General features: G+C 38.4%; 2 protein-coding genes across 2 annotated transcripts; one reads left to right on the top strand and one right to left on the bottom strand.

Annotated features, from left to right (window-relative positions):
* Nucleotides 1–409: 409 nt before the first annotated feature.
* Nucleotides 410–10,020, bottom strand: LOC306998570 (uncharacterized protein). The gene is made up of 4 exons (XM_079612759.1): nucleotides 9,550–10,020; nucleotides 9,420–9,474; nucleotides 8,935–9,084; nucleotides 410–3,633 (listed from the first exon to the last, which is right to left on the bottom strand). Exons 1-4 carry the CDS (start codon nucleotides 9,634–9,636, stop codon nucleotides 1,118–1,120), a joined length of 2,808 nt encoding a protein of 935 aa, XP_079468885.1. The 5' UTR covers nucleotides 9,637–10,020; the 3' UTR covers nucleotides 410–1,117.
* Nucleotides 10,021–10,695: 675 nt separating this feature from the next.
* LOC306998335 (uncharacterized protein) lies at nucleotides 10,696–17,916 on the top strand. The gene is made up of 6 exons (XM_079612300.1): nucleotides 10,696–10,892; nucleotides 11,989–12,083; nucleotides 12,264–12,663; nucleotides 13,417–14,399; nucleotides 16,011–16,322; nucleotides 17,250–17,916. The coding sequence occupies exons 2-6, from the start codon at nucleotides 11,990–11,992 to the stop codon at nucleotides 17,354–17,356; spliced, it is 1,896 nt and encodes a 631-aa protein (XP_079468426.1). The 5' UTR covers nucleotides 10,696–10,892; nucleotide 11,989; the 3' UTR covers nucleotides 17,357–17,916.
* Nucleotides 17,917–23,018: the final 5,102 nt, after the last annotated feature.

Raw genomic sequence — 23,018 nt, 5'->3', positions numbered from 1 at the left:
GATTATTAGTTGTCAATGAGCTAGCAGCATGAGCAACTTTATGAATCTCTATGGGCTTCTCCCTTGACTTTATGTCTCCACATTCCCCCGATTGCTTGCGAGCTTCTCCACCGGTCTATAAGGTAATTTCTCTACAGTGCGACAGAGAGTCGCGTGGGTATGACGCAATCGGTTGCCTATTTTTTACAAAAACGGCTTCTACGAAGTTGTAGCGTAAGATACAAAGTAATGGAGCCTTTTATACATTGTCGTGTTTCTTTGGAAATAAATAATGGACAAATGGAGTCTTTGGACGCCTCAGATGTAAACCCATAGCAAAGCAAAATTGAAGATGAGATCTCCTTTATGTCACATTTACATCTCCTAGATATAAATGAGCACTAATTGAGACCAAAGTGGTTTTCTCATTCTTCTCAAATGTCTCTCCTGAGAATTAAGTCTCACATTGAGCACAGTGCAAGTTCTCTAAATTCTCTCACAGCTGTCTCTTTTCCTGATCTCAACTAAGAGAAAAATGAGACATACTGTGCTGCTTTCAAATATGTCTCAATTTGATCTCAGTTATATCTCAGTGAGAAATATGTCTCGTACTGCTCACTATTTGAGTTCTCAGATTCTCTTACAGTTGTCTCTTTCTAGTGTTTCAGCAAAAAGAACAGTGCAAGCTCTCAAATTAGTCTCAATATGAGACATTATTTAATATTATAGCTCAATCATATCTCAGTTTATCTCACGCAAAATTTAAGAAAAGAAGTCAATTCAGGCAAATAGATGGTTTACATAATAATAAATTTAATTAATACATTTCTGACACAAGCCATACAATTCATTAATTACAATTTTGAGTTCCAAAACGTAACCCATCAAAACATAAGCCATGATGTGCTCAAAAGACACCTTTGTGAACTTTCTAAATGTTGACATTGTGCTGACAGAATTCACAGCAAAGCTCTATTGTATAGAGCAGTAAAAGTGTAACACATAATAGAGCACATGCTGTTTTAATTCAATTAATTCAAGCACCCTGATAATACAATAGAGGCAATTCATCTTGCCACCACACACCCTGACCATGACCCACTGTTGCATCCAGTATAAACCCAATATTATTAAGGGGTTAAAACTTTTCAAGTGTGTTTGGGAAATTAGCTGCAAAAACAATGCCAGGCGTAGATGTCAAGTCTAAGAAAACAACTTTACCCAATATATGATCCAAGGAAACTACTGTATTAACAGAGGTTTCCAATAGGGGAACAACATGACTGCATGTACCATTTGTTACACTATCATGCAGCAAAGAAAAACCAGCAACTTTGAATTCATGAACAAGGGCCCATTTGGCATATGAATGTTCTGAGGTAAAGAAGAACTCAATCTGTCCATACTTTCTTTGTCCATCACTAGAAAAAACGACTGTAAAATTGTTTCTTCTATTGCCTTTCCCATAGTGTTTTGAGGTGAGATAATTTCTCTTAACTTGTGCCCTGTGAAATATCCTTACTGTTTTAGAACTGATACAATGACCAGTATGTCTTTCCAATGTAGAGAGTTGAACTGTGTCCAGTTGAAGTTCACTAGATGCTCCATATAGTTTGGTCCTAGACAAATCATTGTTTTCCTGACAGAAACTATCATCTTTAGTCATCCGTGTGTAAAATTCAGCTATGGCATTCCCTGGTTTTATGGTTTGTGAAATAACAGGAATAGACTGCACAAGTTTGACTGCATGGACCATCTGCATAGGTATATTTTGAGTGCCATGTATGAGCCTTAACAAATAGCCATTCTTGTCCTCAAAATGGAAACACGAATGAGTCCATAATGGACCAAGGGCCTTCACACTGTCTGCTAGGTGCACAAGAAGGTGTACATTTGCAGTTTCGTACCGCTCACCATATAGATTAGCCATTTGGGAACAAAAGTTCCACAGTAGTTTCTCTGCATGATCAATCTGTTCAACTGATATGGATTCCATCAACAAAATGAAAATGGCTTCACTTAGTAGAAGGAAGTGCTTGTAGTACAGTGTTGCAAGAATTCCACGGAAAACAACAGGTCCATAGAAGATCAAAATATCCCGATATTCTGATGCTTTAAAAAACATTCTGTGAGATGTCACTAATCGAGGATATCGAGTGGAGGATGGAGGAGAGATATCCTGAAATCGCCTGTCAATTTCCTTTGCATTTTTTGCCATGCTGAAGGGCTGACGAGAAAACTCTGAAGAAAACCACAGAACCATCAGAAGGCGCATTACTCCAAGAAGGACTGAGTGCATGTAATCTATGGCAGTGCCTTTGATAAGGTTATAACATTTAAGTTTGCTAAGCCAACAGGGACCCTTCACTCCTTTAACGGTGGTTTTGGTCTCATTTGAGATTTTCATATCAAGAGCAAACTTTTCATTTGTGCGCAGTGGGCCTTTTGGATCTCTATGTTGGTATGGAAATGCATGAACATGTCCCCTTTCCCCTGTCTTTACAGTCTCTCCTGGCTGCTCACATTTATGACATCCAAATTTCCCATTGTATTGCACTGAATTAAGGACTAATGCTTTAGCAGGTAAGTCGCATGTTCCAGCAATGGTGAGCACTTTACACACAAAAGGTTCAGATGTCAACTCTGCAGGTTGCACAAGAATTCCATCATCTGCAAGTTTACTCAGTGTGTCACCTAGTGGTCTAAGGAATGTAACCATGGATGGTTTTGAGTCCCCATACCAAAGTCCAGCAAATATCATATTCTCTCTTTTTGTGCGTTCCATGAAACTCAGTTCATTGATGATACAATAAAAAGGCCACACTGAAAACTTGGACGATTTGAAAATAGGTACCCCATCTGTGTTCCAAGTAAGTGAGATGTTTTTAGGGTCACTAAGAGGACCACTCCCATCTACAAGCTGTTTGTAAATTTCTCCATCATATATATCTTCAATGTTGTTAGGATCTGTCTTCTTCCTGCTTAATCTAAAGTTAAGTTTCTCCTGAAAACCTGCCTTGAGAAACAATGACCTTATTTGGGCATCAATTGGAACCTCTATGAAGGATGAGGATCTTTCTTCTGACACACTGGTCCCACAAGATAGACATTGTAATTGTTCACCTTCTAATGACCCAAAACAAGTACTGCAATATTTATGCAATACAATAGGAGATGATGCAGCATGTGAGAAAAAAAAGTCTTTTAACTTCTGTACACTGTTTAAGCAGTCTGTATTCAGACTATCAGGACAAACCAACTTAAACATTTTAAGCAAATCACTAAGGGCCTTATCAGTTACTTTATGACAGTTTACGTAAGCCATGATGATCAGAAGGCTCTCTGCAACAGTTATTGATGCATTGTCATATAATGGTTTGTGTGTTGTGTCCTTGAAATTTGACTCTTCTGCACAGTCCTCACTCAAACCCTCTTCAAATCCCTCATTGAACAAATGTCCATCATCATATGTCCAATCCTCCACATCAGGGAGAGCTTCCTCAAATAATTGAGATGGATCATACTCAGCATTGCCATGTAGTTCAGTTGTTAGGTCATCAGGAGGATCTCTGAAGGCTGATCTGGAAGATGGTTCTTCATTGTCTTCGATAGAGTTAACAGTTGAAATACTCTCTTGTGCCACGCTACCTTGTGCTGGTAATAAAATAGAATAAAAATAATTAAGGGTCAAAAAACATCTTGTCACAACCCAAAACCTATATCGTCTCAACCTGTATATCACTTTCTTACACTCAGATTATTGTGTCATATTTTAGCAGGATCTGGGGTCTCATTTATAAAACTGTGCGTAGGATCCTTACTAAAAGTGTACGTGCGCCCGAAAGCCAAAAATGGCATGCGCAAAAAAATATTCAGACTTATAAAACCGTGCGTACGCCAGAACCTGCGCAACATTCACTTTATAAATCCCAGTCAGCGGAAGATTGTGCGCACATGCGTCTCCTCCCCGAAATAACCATATAAGGAGCTTACAATGCCTAGTTTTACTATGCATATCTTCATCTGCATAACATTTGCATATGATTATTCATTCACGTGATCATCTAACATGTTTACCGGTAGGTAGCCAACAAGACATTAGTCAATATGAAATATGGATGTGCGTCACGTCACATTAATAAAAATAGTTTAGTTTGCCTTTTTTTTTAAATAAATAAATGAAATAGTGTAAAATACATTTATTTTTATCAATCTTTTCCACGGGCTAAATCTTATTTTTAATTGAAACAGATTTAGACCATGTTGTGCATTATTTGCACTAAGCTATTTTCTCAGACAATTATTCATCTATTCATTTAATATTCAGCTATCATGATAAGCAATTATAGTTAAAACATTAAAGATGCCAGAAGAAAAGTGTTCAAAAGCATTGCATCGACAACAAATATTTCTATTTATTGAATATTAAAATTTTTGTCAAGTCATCTTCATTTATATAGCGCTTTTAACAGTGTAGGCTGTTTCAAAGCAGCTTTACAGAGACAAATGGATAATACTTGGTATTATCTAGCTATTTATCTAGCTTTTTCTAGCTAAAGTTAGTTGTGATTAATTCACTTCCGTCGCAACGTTCATTAGTTATTAAATTAGGGGCCGCTAAGACGACACCGTTCTCTCTACACAGACTTTAATGCGAACCTGTGATAAACTCTGATGGCGTTCACATGCGCATTAAAGGGCACCTATTATGGAATTTTGAAATTTACCTTTCATGTAGTGTGTAACATAGATCTAAGTGAACAAAAACAACCTGCAAAGTTTGAAATATGAAAGTGCACCGTATATAAAGTTATTGTCTTTCAAAAGTAAGAGTCGACTCTGAGTCATTTTTATGAATCGTTAGAAGACCGAAGCTTTTTCTCTGACTAGATGACGTCAACTTGTCAAGTTATTTGAATGCGATACGCCCACTTATTGCGCTCCAAGGCCAGGGAAAACTAACGTGAAAACATCATGGCAACGAGACGCTGTGTTCTGAAGTGCGACTCAAAAGCCAACTTTTTTCATCTGCCCAAGGAGGAGCATTTGAAGACTAAGTGGCTACAATTCATATAACTATACCACAGAAGTATAGTCCGAGCCTTGTGCTTTGCTCGCGCCGTTTTGAAGACGATTGCTTTACCAACTTAAATGCAATCAAACTTGGATTCGCGAGCCGACTGATATTGAAGGAAGGTTCAGTTCCAAGTGTATTTGCATCAGCTTCCTCCTCCGTATCACAACCTGTAAGTGTTATTAATAATTTTTGCTTTTATATTTTATGTAGCATGCTTAATAATTATTTTGTTAGTTGTGTAAGCACCGTTTAGCTTCTAGGTCTTCAATGACAATTGTATTGAGATGTGAAGTGTTTGTCGTTGTTTTCGGAGTTGTCTTAAAGAATAGAATAATACCTCGTACTAGTAACGTAACTGCATTTTTTTTTTTTTTTTTTTTTAAACGTTATGTTTATGCATCGGGCTAACGCAAACAAAGACTGATTGTGCTTTTACAATATGAACTCTGGGCTATGGTCGCTAACATTAAATTCTTTATCTTATTTTTAGTTTTTTTACTACAAACTAAAGCAGTGGACTATATCATTATTATAACAAAATTGAAAAGCATCATTGTACTCCGTGTTAAAAATAAGTATTATCTCTGTAAACACTGCTGGGTCATCTGACCAATCAAGGCAGATTAGCGTCGCGCAAAGGAGGGGTTTGAAAAACGAGTCGTTGAACGAATCATTTGGGAGTCGGTGAGCAAATCAGGTAAAAATAAATGCATATTATACGACAACAAAAGTGTTTTTTGTCATTGCATGCATGTAAAACTGTTGTTGGGGACTCCCTAAACAACATTAGGAACATTTTAAATGTCATAATAGGTGCCCTTTAAGAAATTATTCTAAGATTATGTGCTTTTCAATCTATGTTCGCAGATTATTTCTCTCTCTACAGACCAAGATCAAATGAACTTGTCTGGCGATGTAATGATTTCATGTAGGCCTATTTTAAGTGTTTAACTCCAATGAGAATGGCATATTCAATCTAAATGTTTAATATTAGAAGTAAAACATATAGTTTAGTAAATTATTAATTTATTTATTTAAACTGTTATTGTGAACATGCACTGTAGCCTATGTATGATTACTACTCATAATAAAGATTTACGGTTTTACGTCAGGCTATATTATGCGTCAGTTTCACTAAACGGCCCAACGCGCTCGCTGACGCGGACATTTAAGAATGGATGGATATTTGCTTCAAGTGATATGCTTGGTGAGTGAAATTATTATCTTTCTGTAGCTGTATAATTTTCTTTGATTTTCTGCCTAAAAGTGACCAAAAAGACATAACTCCAGCTAGGGATGGGCGATATGGCCTAAAATCCATATTGCGATATACATTGCAGCCTCTTGCGATAACGATATATATCACGATATATAAATTACAATAAAACCATTTCAGAACAGGTTACACAGACCCTAAGGAAAGTCAAACTATGTTTTAAAGAAAGAAAGAAACGGTGTAGTTTTGAGAACATTTATTGTGCAAAACTGTAATTATACAACATAATGTTGCAGATAAATAAAATTCAAGTACACTAGCTGCAGAGACTTTAAATATTAATATTAATGTTTGTTTAAAGAAACTAATGTTTAAATATTATGGCTAGCAGCTTATAAAAACCCCAAATTCAAAATTAGAATATTGTGAAAAGGTTTTAATAAGCTGTAAGTACGGTGGCCGAGAGAGCTCAACGCGCTGCAACGGAAGAAAACACATGCAAATAGAAAAAAACGCATGCAAATAGAAAAAAACTCATGCAAATAGAAAAAAACACATGCAAATAGAAAAAAACACATGCAAATAGAAAAAAACACATGCAAATAGAAAAAAACGCATGCAAATAGAAAAAAACACATGCAAATAGAAAAAAACGCATGCAAATAGAAAAAAACTCATGCAAATAGAAAAAAACACCCGCAAATCAAGAAAACATCTTCATCAGTTTCACAACATACGTGTGCTCCAAATACTCACAACACAACCAAATACAGAAACGCGCTGCAAATAGAACAGAACACAACGGAAATGTTTCCGGGGAACCCAATAAGTGACGGACCCGGCTGGGACATGCTTATTGCTCGTGAGCATCCCTATGCCCTACGCCCTTAGAAGGGCAGACGGCAGAGCCCTTGAAGTGGGGACTTTGGAGGGAGCAGGGCACTTGTGTGCCGTTATGTAGCCGCTTGGAACGGACTTGATGATAAACGAAAGACAACGTAATTTCCTCATTATTTTCATAATAGCTGTTCTTACCAGAAATATAGTTTTATTGCTGTTAACATAACTGTTGCAAATAAATATAGATTTTATACAACAGTTTTTAAAATATGCGTTATATTTGGACCCTGCATTCTAACATTTCTTATGAAACTTATTTTAACGTAACATGACAAAATGTGTACAATGTAAGTTAACTGATGTATAGATTAATATCTTTCCCTCATGTTATTTTTCTCTATCTTTTTATTGATTTATTTATTTGAGTCTTCAGCTCATTGTTCTTATCTGATTAGTATTCTTATAACATTGAACATATTGTAAATACGTTTTGTATATTGTATACAAAGTTGTATGTCATAAACGTGTCCTCTCTATGTTTTGCAAAAAATAAATAAATAAATAAATAAAATGAAAGTAGCTTTAAGCAGTATTAAGCACCAAGCACGTCCCAGCCGGGTCCGTCACTTATTGGGTTCCCCGGAAACATTTCCGTTGTGTTCTGTTCTATTTGCAGCACGTTTCTGTATTTGGTTGTGTTGTGAGTATTTGGAGCACACGTGTGTTGTGAAACTGATGAAGATGTTTTCTTAATTTGCTGGTGTTTTTTTCTATTGGCATGTGTTTTCTTCAGTTGCAGCGCGTTGAGCTCTCTCGGCCACCGTATGTAACCCATAATCATCAAAATTATAACAAATAAAGCCTTGTAATATCTCACTTTGCATGTAATGAGTCTAAAATAATATATTAGTTTCACCTTTTACTTTTGCATGATATTCTAATTTTTCGCGTTTCACCTGTATACGTCAAGTAAAGAAAATGCTTTAAGTATAAAAGTTTGTTTACAGTAGTGCCATAGACAGTAAAACGTGCAAAACAGTGCAGAAGGCACTCCAAATGTAGTTTGGCTATTTTTTTTAAAGGACACAAAAGATGCAAAGAGCAGAAAAACTGATGTCTTCTCAGTTAAAAAGCAACAACAACGAATCTTAAAATCCGGCACACACAGAGATGTTGTGTTTACACCACTATTTTGTGAATACGCGCTGGTATTCAGTGACATGTTTTGTTTTGAGGTGGTAGAACAGATTAGTCGTGTGTGTTACCGAACTGTTGCCCCACACACTCTGTATAGTTTGCTGCTGCTCGTCGGACGGCTTAAATCCAAACCAAGTCCAAATAATGGATGATGCACCTTTTTCACCAGCTCCTCCGTTTCGCTTTCAGCCATGTTTACTCAAGATGACGACGAATATGATGCGTTTCAGCCGGTTGCAGCTCGTGGCTCTAAATTCCGCGGGTAGATTGCGTCATCAACATGCATTATCGCAATAGAAATAAAATCTCTATCGTAGGCCAGTTTTGTATCGTTTATATCGCATATTGTTTATATCGCCCATTACTAACTCCAGCTCACCATCGGTGTCGCCAAACTGCGCCGTCTCCAAAACGTTCGTACGCATGGGTCAGAGTTTGCGTGCAGGTGCGCAAATTATCCCGTCAAGTTTGTTTTTATAAATTCACAACTTATGCGTCGAAAGTGGCGTACGCCTGTTTCAAGGCCTTTTTTGTGCGTACGCATGCTTTATAAATGAGACCCCAGCTCAGTGACAAAATATACTGTACATCATTACAGACAGACAGACAGACAGGGTGTGTGTACCTGGCAGGTGGTGAGAGACTTGATGTCCGAGTGTGAGTGCGGTACATCCTGCATGGACACCAGGATGTTGGGCGTGTTCCCCTTGAAGTACAGCGTTTTGGGTTCCTCCAGGAGGCACCCCCCCCTGCTGTGTTCCGCTGCTACTACCTCCTGACACAGACAAGAGGACACATCAGTGGTTCACACCTTTTTTCTAGATCAATATTAGAGTCTCATTTTGCTTAAATTAAAATTTTCAGATTTCTCCCTTCTTGTAAGAAACTCAAAAGATAAAAAAAAAGAAAAAGAGAAGAATAAGAGAAAGCTATTTTGCCATGCTTGGTTTGACCAACTGTAGACTGCATTCTATCTACTATCTATTTACAGGGTCTGTGATTCTTAATCAGAACTAATTCTGTTCAGGATCTCTCTCTCCTCTGCACATGGGACTGGGTGTGGCTTTTTGAACATTAAACACACACCAACCAACACATTTCATAAGTTACCTAAATATTGCTGATCAGTCTCCACATGAACACTGGTGGCTGCAGGGAGGGATGACTGCAGGGAGGAAAATAAGGCATTAAATATCCTATCTGCAGCCAATTTGCAACACGACTATGCCAGGCTACTCACCAATTGTGCAGCCCGTCTTGGACGTTTATTTGGGTCTTCTTCATTACCAGTCCTTCTCCATCGTTTTCCAGGTTTTCGTCTGGTCATTTTGACACTCCAATACTATATAAATACAGACCCCAGTTGATGGAATATACAGTGGAACTTTTTGTAAAAGTAAAACTCTATATTCTGATGAAGCGTTTATTCAGTAACAGAGGTTTACATCTAATAAGCTCTTTAGTAATACATAATGCATGTAATTATAATGCAAGTTATTTGTATTACTAACTCATGTAAATTATACCTCCTAATATTTTTATAAATAATCTATTAATTATGTAGCAGCGTGAAATATACATGATCAAGAACAAATACAGCTAGGCTTATGATCACCACTGAATGAATACCAGAGTTTCAATGTCACTGTTTTGTGCCAAATAATTCCACAAATACACACGTGTATTTCTCGTATGTTTTGACATTTCTGAAGAGTCTGAAGTCTAGGAGATTTGTAACCATAGATATATATAAGTTGGCGAGTTGTAATTATTTTAATAAAGAATAGAGTTCTGCTAGTCAGGGTAAACCTTGCTTGAACTTGAATTTTATTCTTGAACTTGGTCTGGTGATAGCCAGACTAGAGTTCTGTAGACAAACATTTACAGTAGGCCTATTAGCTAGGTGTAACGTTAGCATAGCTAGTGGTAACGTTAGCCCCTTGAATGTGGCATTCGCAATGCGGTGACGTTACTCCAAGAATCCTACCTCATGTGTGATAAAAGTGTACGTTATTACTATTACCACTACTATAACTTACCGTTAGTCGTTATCCTTTACAGAGAGCTTTGCTGTTTCTTCCAAACTCGCGCCATTTCTGCCCCACACTCCACAGCGGGCAGTGCAGTAACCGCCGAAAAAAGAAGAAGAAGAAGCTGAACGTTGCACGCGCGGGAGACGTGACCGGTAGCGTCAAGACCCGGCCTGCGAAGCAGCTCATTGCATGGCTCACGATTGATTCGACTTTTCACCTCGAGTGGTTAAGGTTAGGATAGCGGATTGGTCAGGGTATATGACCTGAACAAATTAATTTTTTAATTTTTTTTTTAAAGAATACAGGGCTTTTAAAAAGAATTTAATAGTATAAAGGAAATATTATCTGTGGGTATACTCCAGTCCATCGGTGGCGGTAATACAACAAGTTGTCAACCGCCAGATAAAAATAGAAGAAGAAGAAGAAGATTGGAGGGCGGGTCTTGGCGCCAATTCGTAATTTCGCTGGGGTGAGAGATAACGGCTCTGAGAGACGTGCGTTGGTCACTGCTGCTGCGCCTGTTGGCTTTTGCCCCTGCCACGCCGAAGAGGTAAGAATTAAATTCTTTTGACATTATCATAATAATGGAAGGTGGGGACTAGGTAATTAGGTGTCTGTCCAACAAGTAAATGACAAAGAAACTTCGAACTGTATTCAGCCCGTCGAAAATGGGATGGTTGGCTAAGTTAGCTAATGTTAACGTTAGCTAGCGGCTAATGTTAGGTTCTACGTTGCATATCAAACTGGGAGTCCTTGAAATGAAAACAGTTTGAGAACTGGCGATCGGTGGATCTTAATTGGGGAAGCTGAGCTCATATTAATGACCGGACTGGGAGAAACATGATGGTGTCGCACGCTGAGTTGGTGGCAGCTGCGGCGGTAAGTTAGATCTTAATTTGCTAGGGCGGGTTCATGTTACGCTCGGGACTGGAGCTTATGGAACGGGCCGCAACGCTCAAAACCCAGTATGCAATACCATTCTGTTTCGTTCCATTCGCTCCAGTCCCGAGCGTAACATGAACTCGCCCTAGCTAATTAAGATCCACCTGTGGTGGCTGCCAATAACTCAGTGTGGAATTCCGTTTCGCCCAGTCTGCGAGCAGTAACGTTACACTTGTGAAATATCTATTTGAAATTTTGATTAGCCTACATGTTACCAGATGTTCATTTATTTTATTCATTTTCTTTGACTGTGACATTCTAGGGTGTGGCAATTCTTGAAAACCATGATTTGATTTGACTTTTGATTTAAAAAATAAATAAAGGTCACGATTTAATTAAATTTAAATTGGACTTGGTTGACTGGACTCGCCCTCCTATTTTTGCTCTACACTAGCTAAATATCTCTGAAATTTCAGATCTGCAAGTTCATAAATATTGTGTCATGAGTTCGTATGTTGTGAGCAGATTTTCTGCAAAAGCTCACCCAAGAATAGGGATGCTATCATGGTTCATGATATTTAAATTATTTTAATCTTGGTGGTTTTATAGGTTATAAAACTAACAATCAATTAGGAAAATAATTTGATTTGATTTTTGCTCATTTTGATACCATTCTTGCCTCAAAGATATAAGGTGAATTAGGTTAAAATATTGTCTATTTATATTATACTTAGCGTTAATGATCTAAAATTATTCATTAACAGGATGGAGAAAAACAAAGTGCTGGCAAAAAAGAGGCTACGGGTTCCCACTCAGAAAATGAAGGACCTGAGCTCCCCTCCCCCAAATGAGCAATCTGGTAAGTATTAACGTAATAGTTTCTGTTACATACGGGGGTAATAATCATAACATTATTGTCCACATAATGTCTAAAAAAAAACAGTCGAAATTGTTGTGGCCAAATAGAAATAGAAATTAAACATATTCCCTCTCTCTCTCCCTCTCTCCCTCTCTCTCTCTCTCTCTCTCTCTCTCTCAGGGTGTGTTGCATTTGTCAGATGGGAAGACGGTTATACCGGCAAAATCTTTAAAGTATCTGACATTTTGGCAAGAGATGAGGCTCCTGTGCAGCTGCAAGATCTTAGATCAGGAGACCCTGTTTTAGCAAAGTGGTCAGATGGTAAATTTTATAAGGCCACTGTTGAATATATTTCAGGGGAAGATCAGGCTAAGCTGCCAAAAGGCCACCCAACTCCACAGGAGTCCTTTTTAAATATTTTAAAAGGCGATGAGCCATCAGACATAACGTCAGGGACTGACACCATTATAATAGATAGGAGCCCACTGTCTGAGCATGGCGAGAAAATCCCATCGCTGAATCCATCACCTGACGGGGGACATGCAACAGGCCGCAACACAGCTGGACCACCACTCTATGGGTAGGTTTGTCATAATTATTACATAATCGCCTGGTCCCATGAGTTCAAAACTTTTTATCATTATCCGATCAGATTTGGCAAAGTTCAAAACCAAAAAAAAACAGCATTAGGATCTATCATAGATCAATCTATGATAATAGAATAGGCTCTATGCACAGCTGCACTACTTCCTGAACTTAAGGCAGCTCTTTTTTTCCCCTGCCTTACATTATTGGACAAACTGATTAATCCATGTGTGGATTTTTAACTGACAAGTGGATTAATCAGTTTGTCCAATGTAAGACAGGAAACAAAGGAGCTGCCTTAAATTCAGGAAGTAGTGGAGCTGTGCGTAGAGCCCATTACTGTATTTCAGTAAATAGTATGTGAGTGACTGGTGGGCCCTGATGAAAATTATTTGCTATTATTTTTGCTTAATGATCAGAATCGTTTATGTTCATCTTTTTACAAGCTCACATGTCACAACATATTGTGATCTTGTTGATCAGCTATTTCCAGTATTGAAATGTTTTATGTTTTTAAAGTATAAAATGATTATAAATATGGCAGATTTTGGTCATAGTACATTAATTTTCATTATTGGTATTGGCCATCATATACATAAAAAGAGTAGACAGCCCCAGTTGTCAAGGCAGCATCTACTCTTCATTTATGTCTATGCCAGTCAGTTCTTTGTAGTTATTGGTCAAATCTCTTCTGGGCAATTTGAGTTTACAGAAATGTCATTTCTGGTTCCATGTCATTTTATTATAGCTCTGCCAAAGGGGGGACCATTGGTCCATCACCCTACAGAGGCCATACACCCAGCCCATCACTGTATGACCTCAACACCTCTGGTCCACCTGGTGGAGGCCATACACCCAGCCCATCACCGTACAACCTCAACACCGCTGGTCCATCACCTGGTGGAGGCCATGCAGCCAGCTCATCAGCGTACAGCCTCAACACCTCTGGTCCATCACCTGGTGGAGGCCATGCAGCCAGCTCATCAGCGTACAGCCTCAACACCTCTGGTCCATCACCTGGTGGAGGCCATGCAGCCAGCTCATCAGCGTACAACCTCAACACCTCTGGTCCATCACCTGGTGGAGGCCATGCAGCCAGCTCATCAGTGTACAGCCTCAACACCATTGGTCCATCACCCTACAGAGGCCATACACCCAGCTCATCACTGTATGATCTCAACACCTCTAGTCCATCACCTGGTGGAGGCCATACACCCAGCCCATCACCGTACAACCTCAACACCTCTGGTCCACCTGGTGGAGGCCATGCAGCCAGCTCATCAGTGTACAGCCTCAACACCATTGGTCCATCACCCTACAGAGGCCATACACCCAGCTCATCACTGTATGACCTCAACACCTCTGGTCCATCACCTGGTGGAGGCCATACACCCAGCCCATCACCGTACAACCTCAACACCTCTGGTCCATCACCTGGTGGAGGCCATACACCCAGCCCATCACTGTATGACCTCAACACCTCTGGTCCACCTGGTGGAGGCCATACACCCAGCCCATCACCGTACAACCTCAACACCTCTGGTCCACCTGGTGGAGGCCATACACCCAGCCCATCACCGTACAACCTCAACACCTCTGGTCCATCACCTGGTGGAGGCCATGCAGCCAGCCCGCAAGAAAATGCATGGACACCATGTCAGGATTGTAAGGGGGAGTTTGAAAGAATCCTACAGGAAAAGAGAAGGATCGATGAAGTCATCTCGAGAATAGGCAAGTCATTTCTAATTGCTAATTCATTCGTGATGTAATTGTTCTGTACCTATAGGGATGTTCGCCGGAGTCAAATGTGACATCACGATATGGGCGTGGGCGTGAACTGGTTGGCAGAAAGAACCAAAACACGTCGTAGCAAGCAGTCAATCTTACCTCTGATATATAACATTGGTTAACGTATACGTAAAAATTTATGAATGAAAATACAATAATTTGGCCTTAATGTATAAGGGTATGTCAATGTTATTATACTTCCATTGCTCAGTCACACTAGCTTGCACACAAAAAGTTATGTAAACAAACACTTTGACTTTGACACGTCTTCCGAGGTATTTTGTAATTATTCATTAATTAATTAATCCATCAATGCTATAGAACCTACTAGTAACATTTATTTACAAAATTTGTTTTCATTTTTAAGGCAAAATGTAGGTAGCAGACGCGATCGTGGTCTGCTGGCTCCCATTGTTTTCCACTGGGTTCTAGTTAGACGCCTAATTGCAGAAATCCGAAGCTTTCTTCTTGATTCAGGCTGTTTAGGTACGCGGTAGAAGCTCTTGGGGTTAACTCTTATCGAACCTGTTAACACAGCCGATCACACAGCACGATACAACCATTTTTCTTCTGTGTTTGCGCTGCGCAGCAAGCGGCCAGTACTTTTCTTCTGCCAACCAGAGCGCGTTGTGACATCACGGGCGAAGATCCCTATATTAGTGATAGGTCCTTGAACACATAACACTGTTTGAACTATCCTAGAAAAAAGGAAATAATATATTATAGTATGAACATAATTTAACAGCACAACAATTCATTATATTAATTATTATTGTGATAGTTTAATGAAAGTGTGTAAATGGGCTAAAGGTGATCAAATTAATCTGAACTGGTACAATTAAGTAAAATCCATTTTCACTCCTTTTCCCTCAATATTAATATAAATTAAGTGCAGCAGTATTAGTTTTGAGTTCTTGTTTCATCTTCTTGGGCGGGCCACCCAAGTAAAGCCTTTGTAGGGGACACACTAGTTAATGGTGGGCTACTTAAGTCTTGGGACATATTAAAACATGCCTATATGTTTGGCCTTACATAGGCATTCTTCAGGCAATGTAGAAAGACATGACACCACACGAACAAGCTACTGTATATGCATCTATTGGTCCCATAAGTGCAATAACCATCAGCTGTGGAAAAGGGGAATACTCAGGTATACATCATTGGAAGATAGATGTTTAGAATTAACACAGGACATCAGCTGTAATCAATATAATCAAGGCTTGACAAAAAATGACAAGAAAAAAAAATGAAATGGAAATGTTTACTTGTGACAAGAATTAAGATTTTTTTTTTTTATTATGGTTTTTGTCAAGCCTTGGTTTTATTAATGATCCCTCAAGTGTTCATTCTATATACCTCCCACAGACATATTCCAAAGTGTCTCTCTAAATATTATTTTTTCTTGTGGTGTTGTAGCCTATGCAAGGTTATCTAGGCATGTTTTAATTATGTTCAAAAATAAACTTGCCTGCCATTAAAGCTCTTTAACCATTTTAAAGAGTAGCTTGGTATTTTCTCACTCCTGTATTGTTTATACTATTTTTTCCCTTTCAGATCCAGGCCAGGTCAGAGAGCTTCAGACTCTCTGCAACTTAATTGGAGAGAGATGTTGTGGCAGCCCAGCTTCACCATCAGGCCAGCAGGAGCTGTTTCCTGGGAGCGGCCTATTCATCTCATCATTCCGCCTGGCTGCCATGAATCACGCATCAAAACCAAATTGCATGCGTCTGTTTCATGCACTTTTTGATAATTTCTTCACTGTTGAGGAGTGTCAAAATGCTGTGCCCTTTGGTCGCCCTGGCAACAACCCCTCAGGAAAGGAAGGAAAGCAGATCCTTGACCGTAAAAAAGTTGACGGAATCCTAAGTAAGTTTTTTCAAAATTAGGCTCTGTGTGTTTTTAGGCCACGATAGTGGGAATGATTTTATCCAATCATGACAGTGTAGCAACGATTGATGCAAAGTCTGTGAAACAGTTATCCAGTTCCAGTTATCCTGGATGAATTTAGTCTTGACTTGTTTGCACAAAAGCAGAGGCACCTTAGTTACCATGGAGATTTATTCTGTGCAGCTAGCCTGCTCCAGACCAGGCTAACAGCCAGGATTTATTAATCCTGGGGCCTTTTCTGTTCGCTCAGCAGTAGTTTTATCTTATTGTTATCAGCCTGTATTAAAATACAATAGGTACATAATTGATGTTCAGTTAAGCACTATTACTATTTAAAGTTGTGCCCAAGCCAAGATGCACATACTAGACTTGGTCAAGCCTCGCTTTTTCAGTTATCCTGGATTTGTTAAATTAGGTTTTGCAAACCCACCTCCTCCCCAGCATCCACCTTTGAGCTCTGTCTTCATGATTCCATGCAGGGGGTCTGCTTCATTCCCTGTAAAGTCTTGCAAAGCAGATCATTCAGGGAACAAATTACTGAGTCAGAGCCTGATGCCAAATCTGCTGCATCCATGCTCAAGGATGCTGTGCTTCAGCTTGCAATGCTTATAAATTTTGTTCTAATTTCAGAGTTGTCTGACTAAACTGTCAGAATAGAAGTTTAAAACCAGAAATGAAGTTTTATCCAGTATCACTTTATAGCACCTTTAAGGATAACACTGTTGTTTTATTTATATTCATGATTGGCCAAAAAAATCTTACTTGCTGATTTGCAATTCTCTGAACTGAAATGGATGTCTCACGGTGTTATTTCCTTTTAACCTGAAGTGCAGTTGTATATGGTCTATGTGGTAAAAATTTTTTGTCAAATTACTCATGACAGATTTTAATGCTCTTGTCTTACAGCTTATGTCCTGAGATGTGCAACTCTACCGGACTGGGAACCAATTGAGGAGGCCAAGCTCAAGAAAGCCTTTGTGAACAAATGTAGGGCCAGAGCAGGCTCCAAGTAGTAGGCCACTGATATAGCCTGTCCTATGTGGACCGCTATCTCTCTCGCTCTACCCCTTCTTTTATTTTTCTTATTCATTTTCATGGTAATATAGTTAGTAGTAGTAGGCAACGGGACCGCCAGACCGGTAATGACCATGGCAAATTCACATACGGTAGTCTACTGCCGGCAACGGCACTGATCGGGTCAGAATGAACACCATCAACGACAACAACTCATATTGGCTGCTCCCATTCACCTCTGGTTCAACCTCGGAGTTGGTACATTCCCTTTCTGGTTGTTGATATTTGTAAATTTGTCTTGGTGTTTGTAAAAGTGTGTTCTTGGTAATTTGTTTTCTGAAATTTACATTTGTTTCGGGACTTGTAGATGTGTTATGGTAATGTCATTTGTTTTATGATGTGTAAAAATGTTTTCTAAAATTTAAATTGGTCTCAAGCTCTGTAAAAGTGTTTCAGATTTTGTAATGTTAGTTTGCACCTCCAGGCCACCGTACTTTTCATGTGTGTGTGAGCCAAACATTATTGTTCCACGTCCTAGTCAGTGTTTTATTTTTACAATCTGGAAGTGTTGTACTGTACTAGTGATGTCCCCACACTCGAGCACCTACACCTGAGGAGTGAGCTGAGTTTTCATGTTGGTTTGCACCTCCAGGCCACCATACTTTTCATGTGTGAGCCTAACATTGTTGTTCCACGTATCCCAGGTTCCACTTGCTGCTTTGTCTTGAAGTGTTGTACTGGTGTTACACAAATACAGTTTTCAGCTTTTCAATATTGAGTATTGTTTTTAGTTATTTCTAATTAATAAAGATAATTCATCTTTAAATTGCATTCTCAATTTGTTCTTGTATTTCTCAAATATATCTCAGATATCATTCTCATATATAGCTACAGTAAGACATTAAAGAGAAATAATCAAGAGATGGAAGAGACGTTGGACACACAATAATAAGATCTCTTTTAAGGCTCATAATTCTCAGATTTGTCTCATAAAAGTCTCGGATTCATCTCATGTTATTCTCTTTAATTCTCCTTCAAATAACCAAGACATAATTGAGATCAGGGGTATACAATTATGAGATCTCCGCTGTTTATCCCACTTCTCAAGTATTGCTCAAATGGTTTTCTCAATTTAACCTCCTTTTGTCTTACTGGTGTCTTGTCTCTTTTTAGCTTATGTCTTGCTCCTAAGGGACCCTTAGGAGAAGTAACTCAGAAACAAATGATCACAGAATGATATGAATATGAGAAGCTCAAATTGATCTCAAGAGATGAGATTGAACAACAGATGAGCAACACATTTTTCCTATGGGAAGTTATTCGCTGTCAAAGTGACGCAAAAATGAATGGGAGTCAATGGAATGCTAACAGCAGGTGAAGTTCTGCTACAATGGCGGCTCCCGCGGAGGCTTCAGTTTCCGGCGGATGGATTACCCCCTTGACAATACCCAGTACCATCAGATAATGCAGCCAACACTAGTGGTGTTCTATCGCCCTACAATCCATCGCGCTCTTTAAGATCGCTAAATTCGAGGCTTCTGGTCGTACCTAGGATAACTAAGTCCACTAAAGGAGGGAGGGCGTTTTCACATCTAGCTCCTAAACTCTGGAATAGCCTTCCTGATACTGTCCGAGGCTCAGACTCGCTCTCCCAGTTTAAAACTAGATTAAAGACGCATCTCTTTAGCCAAGCATTCACATAATGCATTGTACCTTTTATACTACAGTTAAATCAGATCAAATGCATTCATATTATGAACAGCAGCTACGCTAATTATTTCCCATCTGCCTTTTTTGTTGTTATCTCGGGACGCCTGTCATAACTCAAATAGAGTTTGTCAGCTCCAGTTAGTATCCAGCCTCTCATGGAGACTTCAGATGCCCCAACGCCTGTGATTGTGATGAGACGACTCGACGCCTGTGAAGAGACGACCCAACGCCGGCGATATGTTATGCCCTAAATTTATGATTAACTAACTGTATTTTTGTATGTATATTTCTGAAATGCATTTTCTGTAAAGCTGCTTTGAAACAATATGTATTGTGAAAAGCGCTATACAAATAAACTTGAATTGAATTGAATTTATTCCTGTGATCAAAGCTGAATTTTCAGCATCATTACTCCAGTCTTCTGTGTCACATCCTTCAGAAATCACTCTAATATCCTGATTTGATTCTCAGGTATTTTTCAATGTTGGAAACTGTTGTGCTTCTTAATATTTTCTTTTATAACCTGTGATACTTTTTTCAGGATTCATTAATGAATAAAAAGTTAAAAAGAACAGCATTTATTCAAAATAGAAATCTTTTCTAACAATGTTTCACGAGTTCACACTTACATATAATTTGAGGGGGTAAAGTTTAATGCGTATTTGGCGTGCTGTCCGGAGGGAGGAGAAATTTGTGATTAATCGAGTTAATTTTTTATATCATTTGACAGCAAATGTCTGTGGCTAGTCATGCGTCATGTATGGCATAAAAAAAGGCATTAAAGCATTAGATTTAATTTGAAGATACCTGCTGAAACCCTGTTCTGTCATTAATAACTCACTTTCAAGCCCCAGAAAGGTAGTAAAGACATCAGTGCTTTGTGAAAAAAAAACACATAATTTGCCACTTTATTTACATATAAATAATCTCCAACGCACGTTCACGCAACGTCTACCCTTGCTGCTCTAGTGGAGATTAATATTTTGTAAATAAAGTAATAAAAAAATTTTTCACAAATAAAACACTTGACTTGTCTTTACTACCTTTCTGGTGCTTGAAAGTGGTAGTTGCAAAGAATGTCAATGGAGGGAGAGATAGCTCTCAGGCCACATTTACACATAGCCAGGTATTTAGAGAAACGAATATTTCCCCCCCCTCCGTTTTCAATAATAACATCGTGCACACAACCCGCATAAATACGCCGTCGAGCGCCATCATAACTATGCCAAACCTATGGGCGGCAGTGTAGGGAGAAGGATAAAGCCATGCAAGCCAATCAGAATCCTCAGAATCGACAAGAGAGAACCTAAAACCCCGTTTCTCCCAGTTGACACGACAACATATAACCGGCGTTTTCAGAAATCTCCACTTTGGCCGGAGTTTTTAGAAATAATCGTTTTCTGGGATAAAAACGGCGTTTTCGTGTAAATGACAGGCCAAAACGCAGAGAAATATCAGCGTTTTCCCATCGTGTAAACGGGGCCTCAGATTTCTTTAAAAAGATCTTAATTTGTGTGAACGGAATGTCTTACGGATTTGGAATGACATGAGGATGACTAAATAATGACAGAGTTTGCATTTGTAGGTAAACTAACCCTTTAACCATAACCACTGACTTCTTGTATTGTTTTGCAGATGCTGTCATAAAACGTCACGAAAAGGCAACTGTTGGACAGTTGGGCCAGGCCATTAATTCCAAGTTGGCAGAACTGAGGTTCCAAAACAAGAAAAAATAAACAGTTCTATAATGACTTTTTTTATATGATACATTTTTGAGTAAAATAACACTCGGGGTAAACAACTTGAAGATACTTAACGTTTTGTTCTACAATGTACACTGCACACATATTCACACCCAAACATCTAGATACTTATTAAAAACTCATGATTTCAAAAGTTAATATAGCTTCAACTAAATTCATGTTTTCAGTATAGTTGTGTGCAATTTAGGTTGTAGAACAAAACGTCGAAGTATCGTCAAGTTGTTTACCACAGGCTTTATTTTGCTTGATTGATGTTTGAATCAATTCATGATTGATGTTTTAAAGGACAAGTTCGGTATTTTACACTTAAAGCCCTGTTTACAGATCGTATCTGATGAAATATAACGGTTAAGATTAGAATTTGGACACATGCTGCTGTCCCGAGAATTTTAGATTTATTTAGCTTCTTTATTTTAAAATATAAAAAAGGGGCCAAAATCAAATATTTAAATATATTTTTTATATATATTTAAAAATATGTTTACATATAAGTATAACATATATTTTAATCTATTTAGATTTAAGACATTTAAATATATGAAAATATATTTATTATTAATATATTTCAATATATGTGACTTCTGTATGGGGAGGTCCGATAAAACAGCTGATCCAGGTGCCAAATGAGGAGGAAGCATTGGAGATCGCCACGAGGTTTCAGGAGATGCACAACATTCCTCAAATAATGGGAATTATAGACGGAACACATATTCCCATCCTTCCACCTTCAGATGGATACAAAGATTTTGTTAACCGTAAAGGCTGGCCTTCTTACGTTTTGCAAGCTGTTGTTGATCACAAATTATGGTAAGCCAAATTATTATTTAGCATGAATTATTTGAAATGTATTTTCTCAAAATAATTAAAAATGTAAAAATAATTAAGAGTAATAACATATCATGCTTGTTTTAAAAACTGCATTTTTGTTGACAATTTTATAAACTGTTTGCATACTTTAAGTGGATTTAATAAATATATATACACACACTTCTGTATAGTTTTTGGAGCATCAGCTGTAATATGCCATTTCTACGTCATTGCACATGCGCATTCCTTTCAGATTTGGTTTTCAGTCCGAGTAAGTGTTTACATGTTCTCTTGATCGGATTACAAAAGGAATAAACCACCCCTTTCAATCCGATCGAAATTTAAATCGGATCGAGCTCAATCGGATCAATTAGGGTGTTTACATGAAGGTTTTTCAATCCGATTGAGCCTTCAATCCGAGTATAAGGGTCCATGTAAACGCAATGTGTCAAGAGGCAAACATGTAATGTCCTCATATGAGGACGCAGGGTCTCATATTCGAAAAATATTACTGTCTATAAGGACTGGACAAACTAAAAATTTAAGCCCAGAGAATTCCATGAAGGGGTGGGGGGCTTTTAATATCAAAGATTGAAACAGTTTAACGAGAACAAACCTTAAAGATTCTCGCCAAGTTGTCCACTGTAATGTCATCCTCTCGAAGTACTGCAGACAAAATGGCCTTCTTAGTGTATAAGTTGTTGCTCCCGATGCCATCTTTAACTTGCACGTCTTGCAGCAGGAGTCAGGACCGCGAAGAAAGTCAAGAAACCGCGAAAATTTTAGAAAAAATTACCGCCTTGCTTGCGTCACATTGCATTCATTTGACGTGCGATAGCGCCAGTACGCCGCTTAGAGGTCGTTTTACGTCAATACTTTGGTAAAGCATTTGACTGAAATAATTGGAAATAATATTGTTTATGACAATACAGCCCTTATTAATAGTATTTCTTAAATAATTAAATAAATGTATTATTTGACCTAGACATTTACAATACGTTGGCATAAGTAAATGTATACGCTTATTAGGCTACAATTGCATTACGCTGTAGTGGCCACTTACAATATAAGAAATTCGATATTTTATTAAGTTATAAGAATGGGGTTGTCATGCCACTATCTTATATCGTTGGAATCTTTATTTGATTAATAGCTATATTCTAATGTTGCAGATATAATTGCGTTCTAACAATTCAGCAATAAACAATCATTATTTGACTAAAACTGGTCTATATTAGCCCGTTTGCAAACTTTTACTTTGAAATGTTTTTAACTGGTGCCCCGCCTCTTACTTCTTAACCCTCTTGCTTTATGCCATACTATGATACCGTGCTGGGGAAACAGAAAAAAACATTGTGCTTTGCGAGTTATTCATCGCGTG

The sequence above is a fragment of the Phoxinus phoxinus genome (genome assembly GCF_949152265.1).
Source record: "Phoxinus phoxinus genome assembly, chromosome: 5".
NCBI lineage: Eukaryota > Metazoa > Chordata > Actinopteri > Cypriniformes > Leuciscidae > Phoxinus > Phoxinus phoxinus.
The sequence above is the reverse complement of the archived record's forward strand: the minus strand, read 5'-3'. Positions and strand labels throughout refer to the sequence as shown.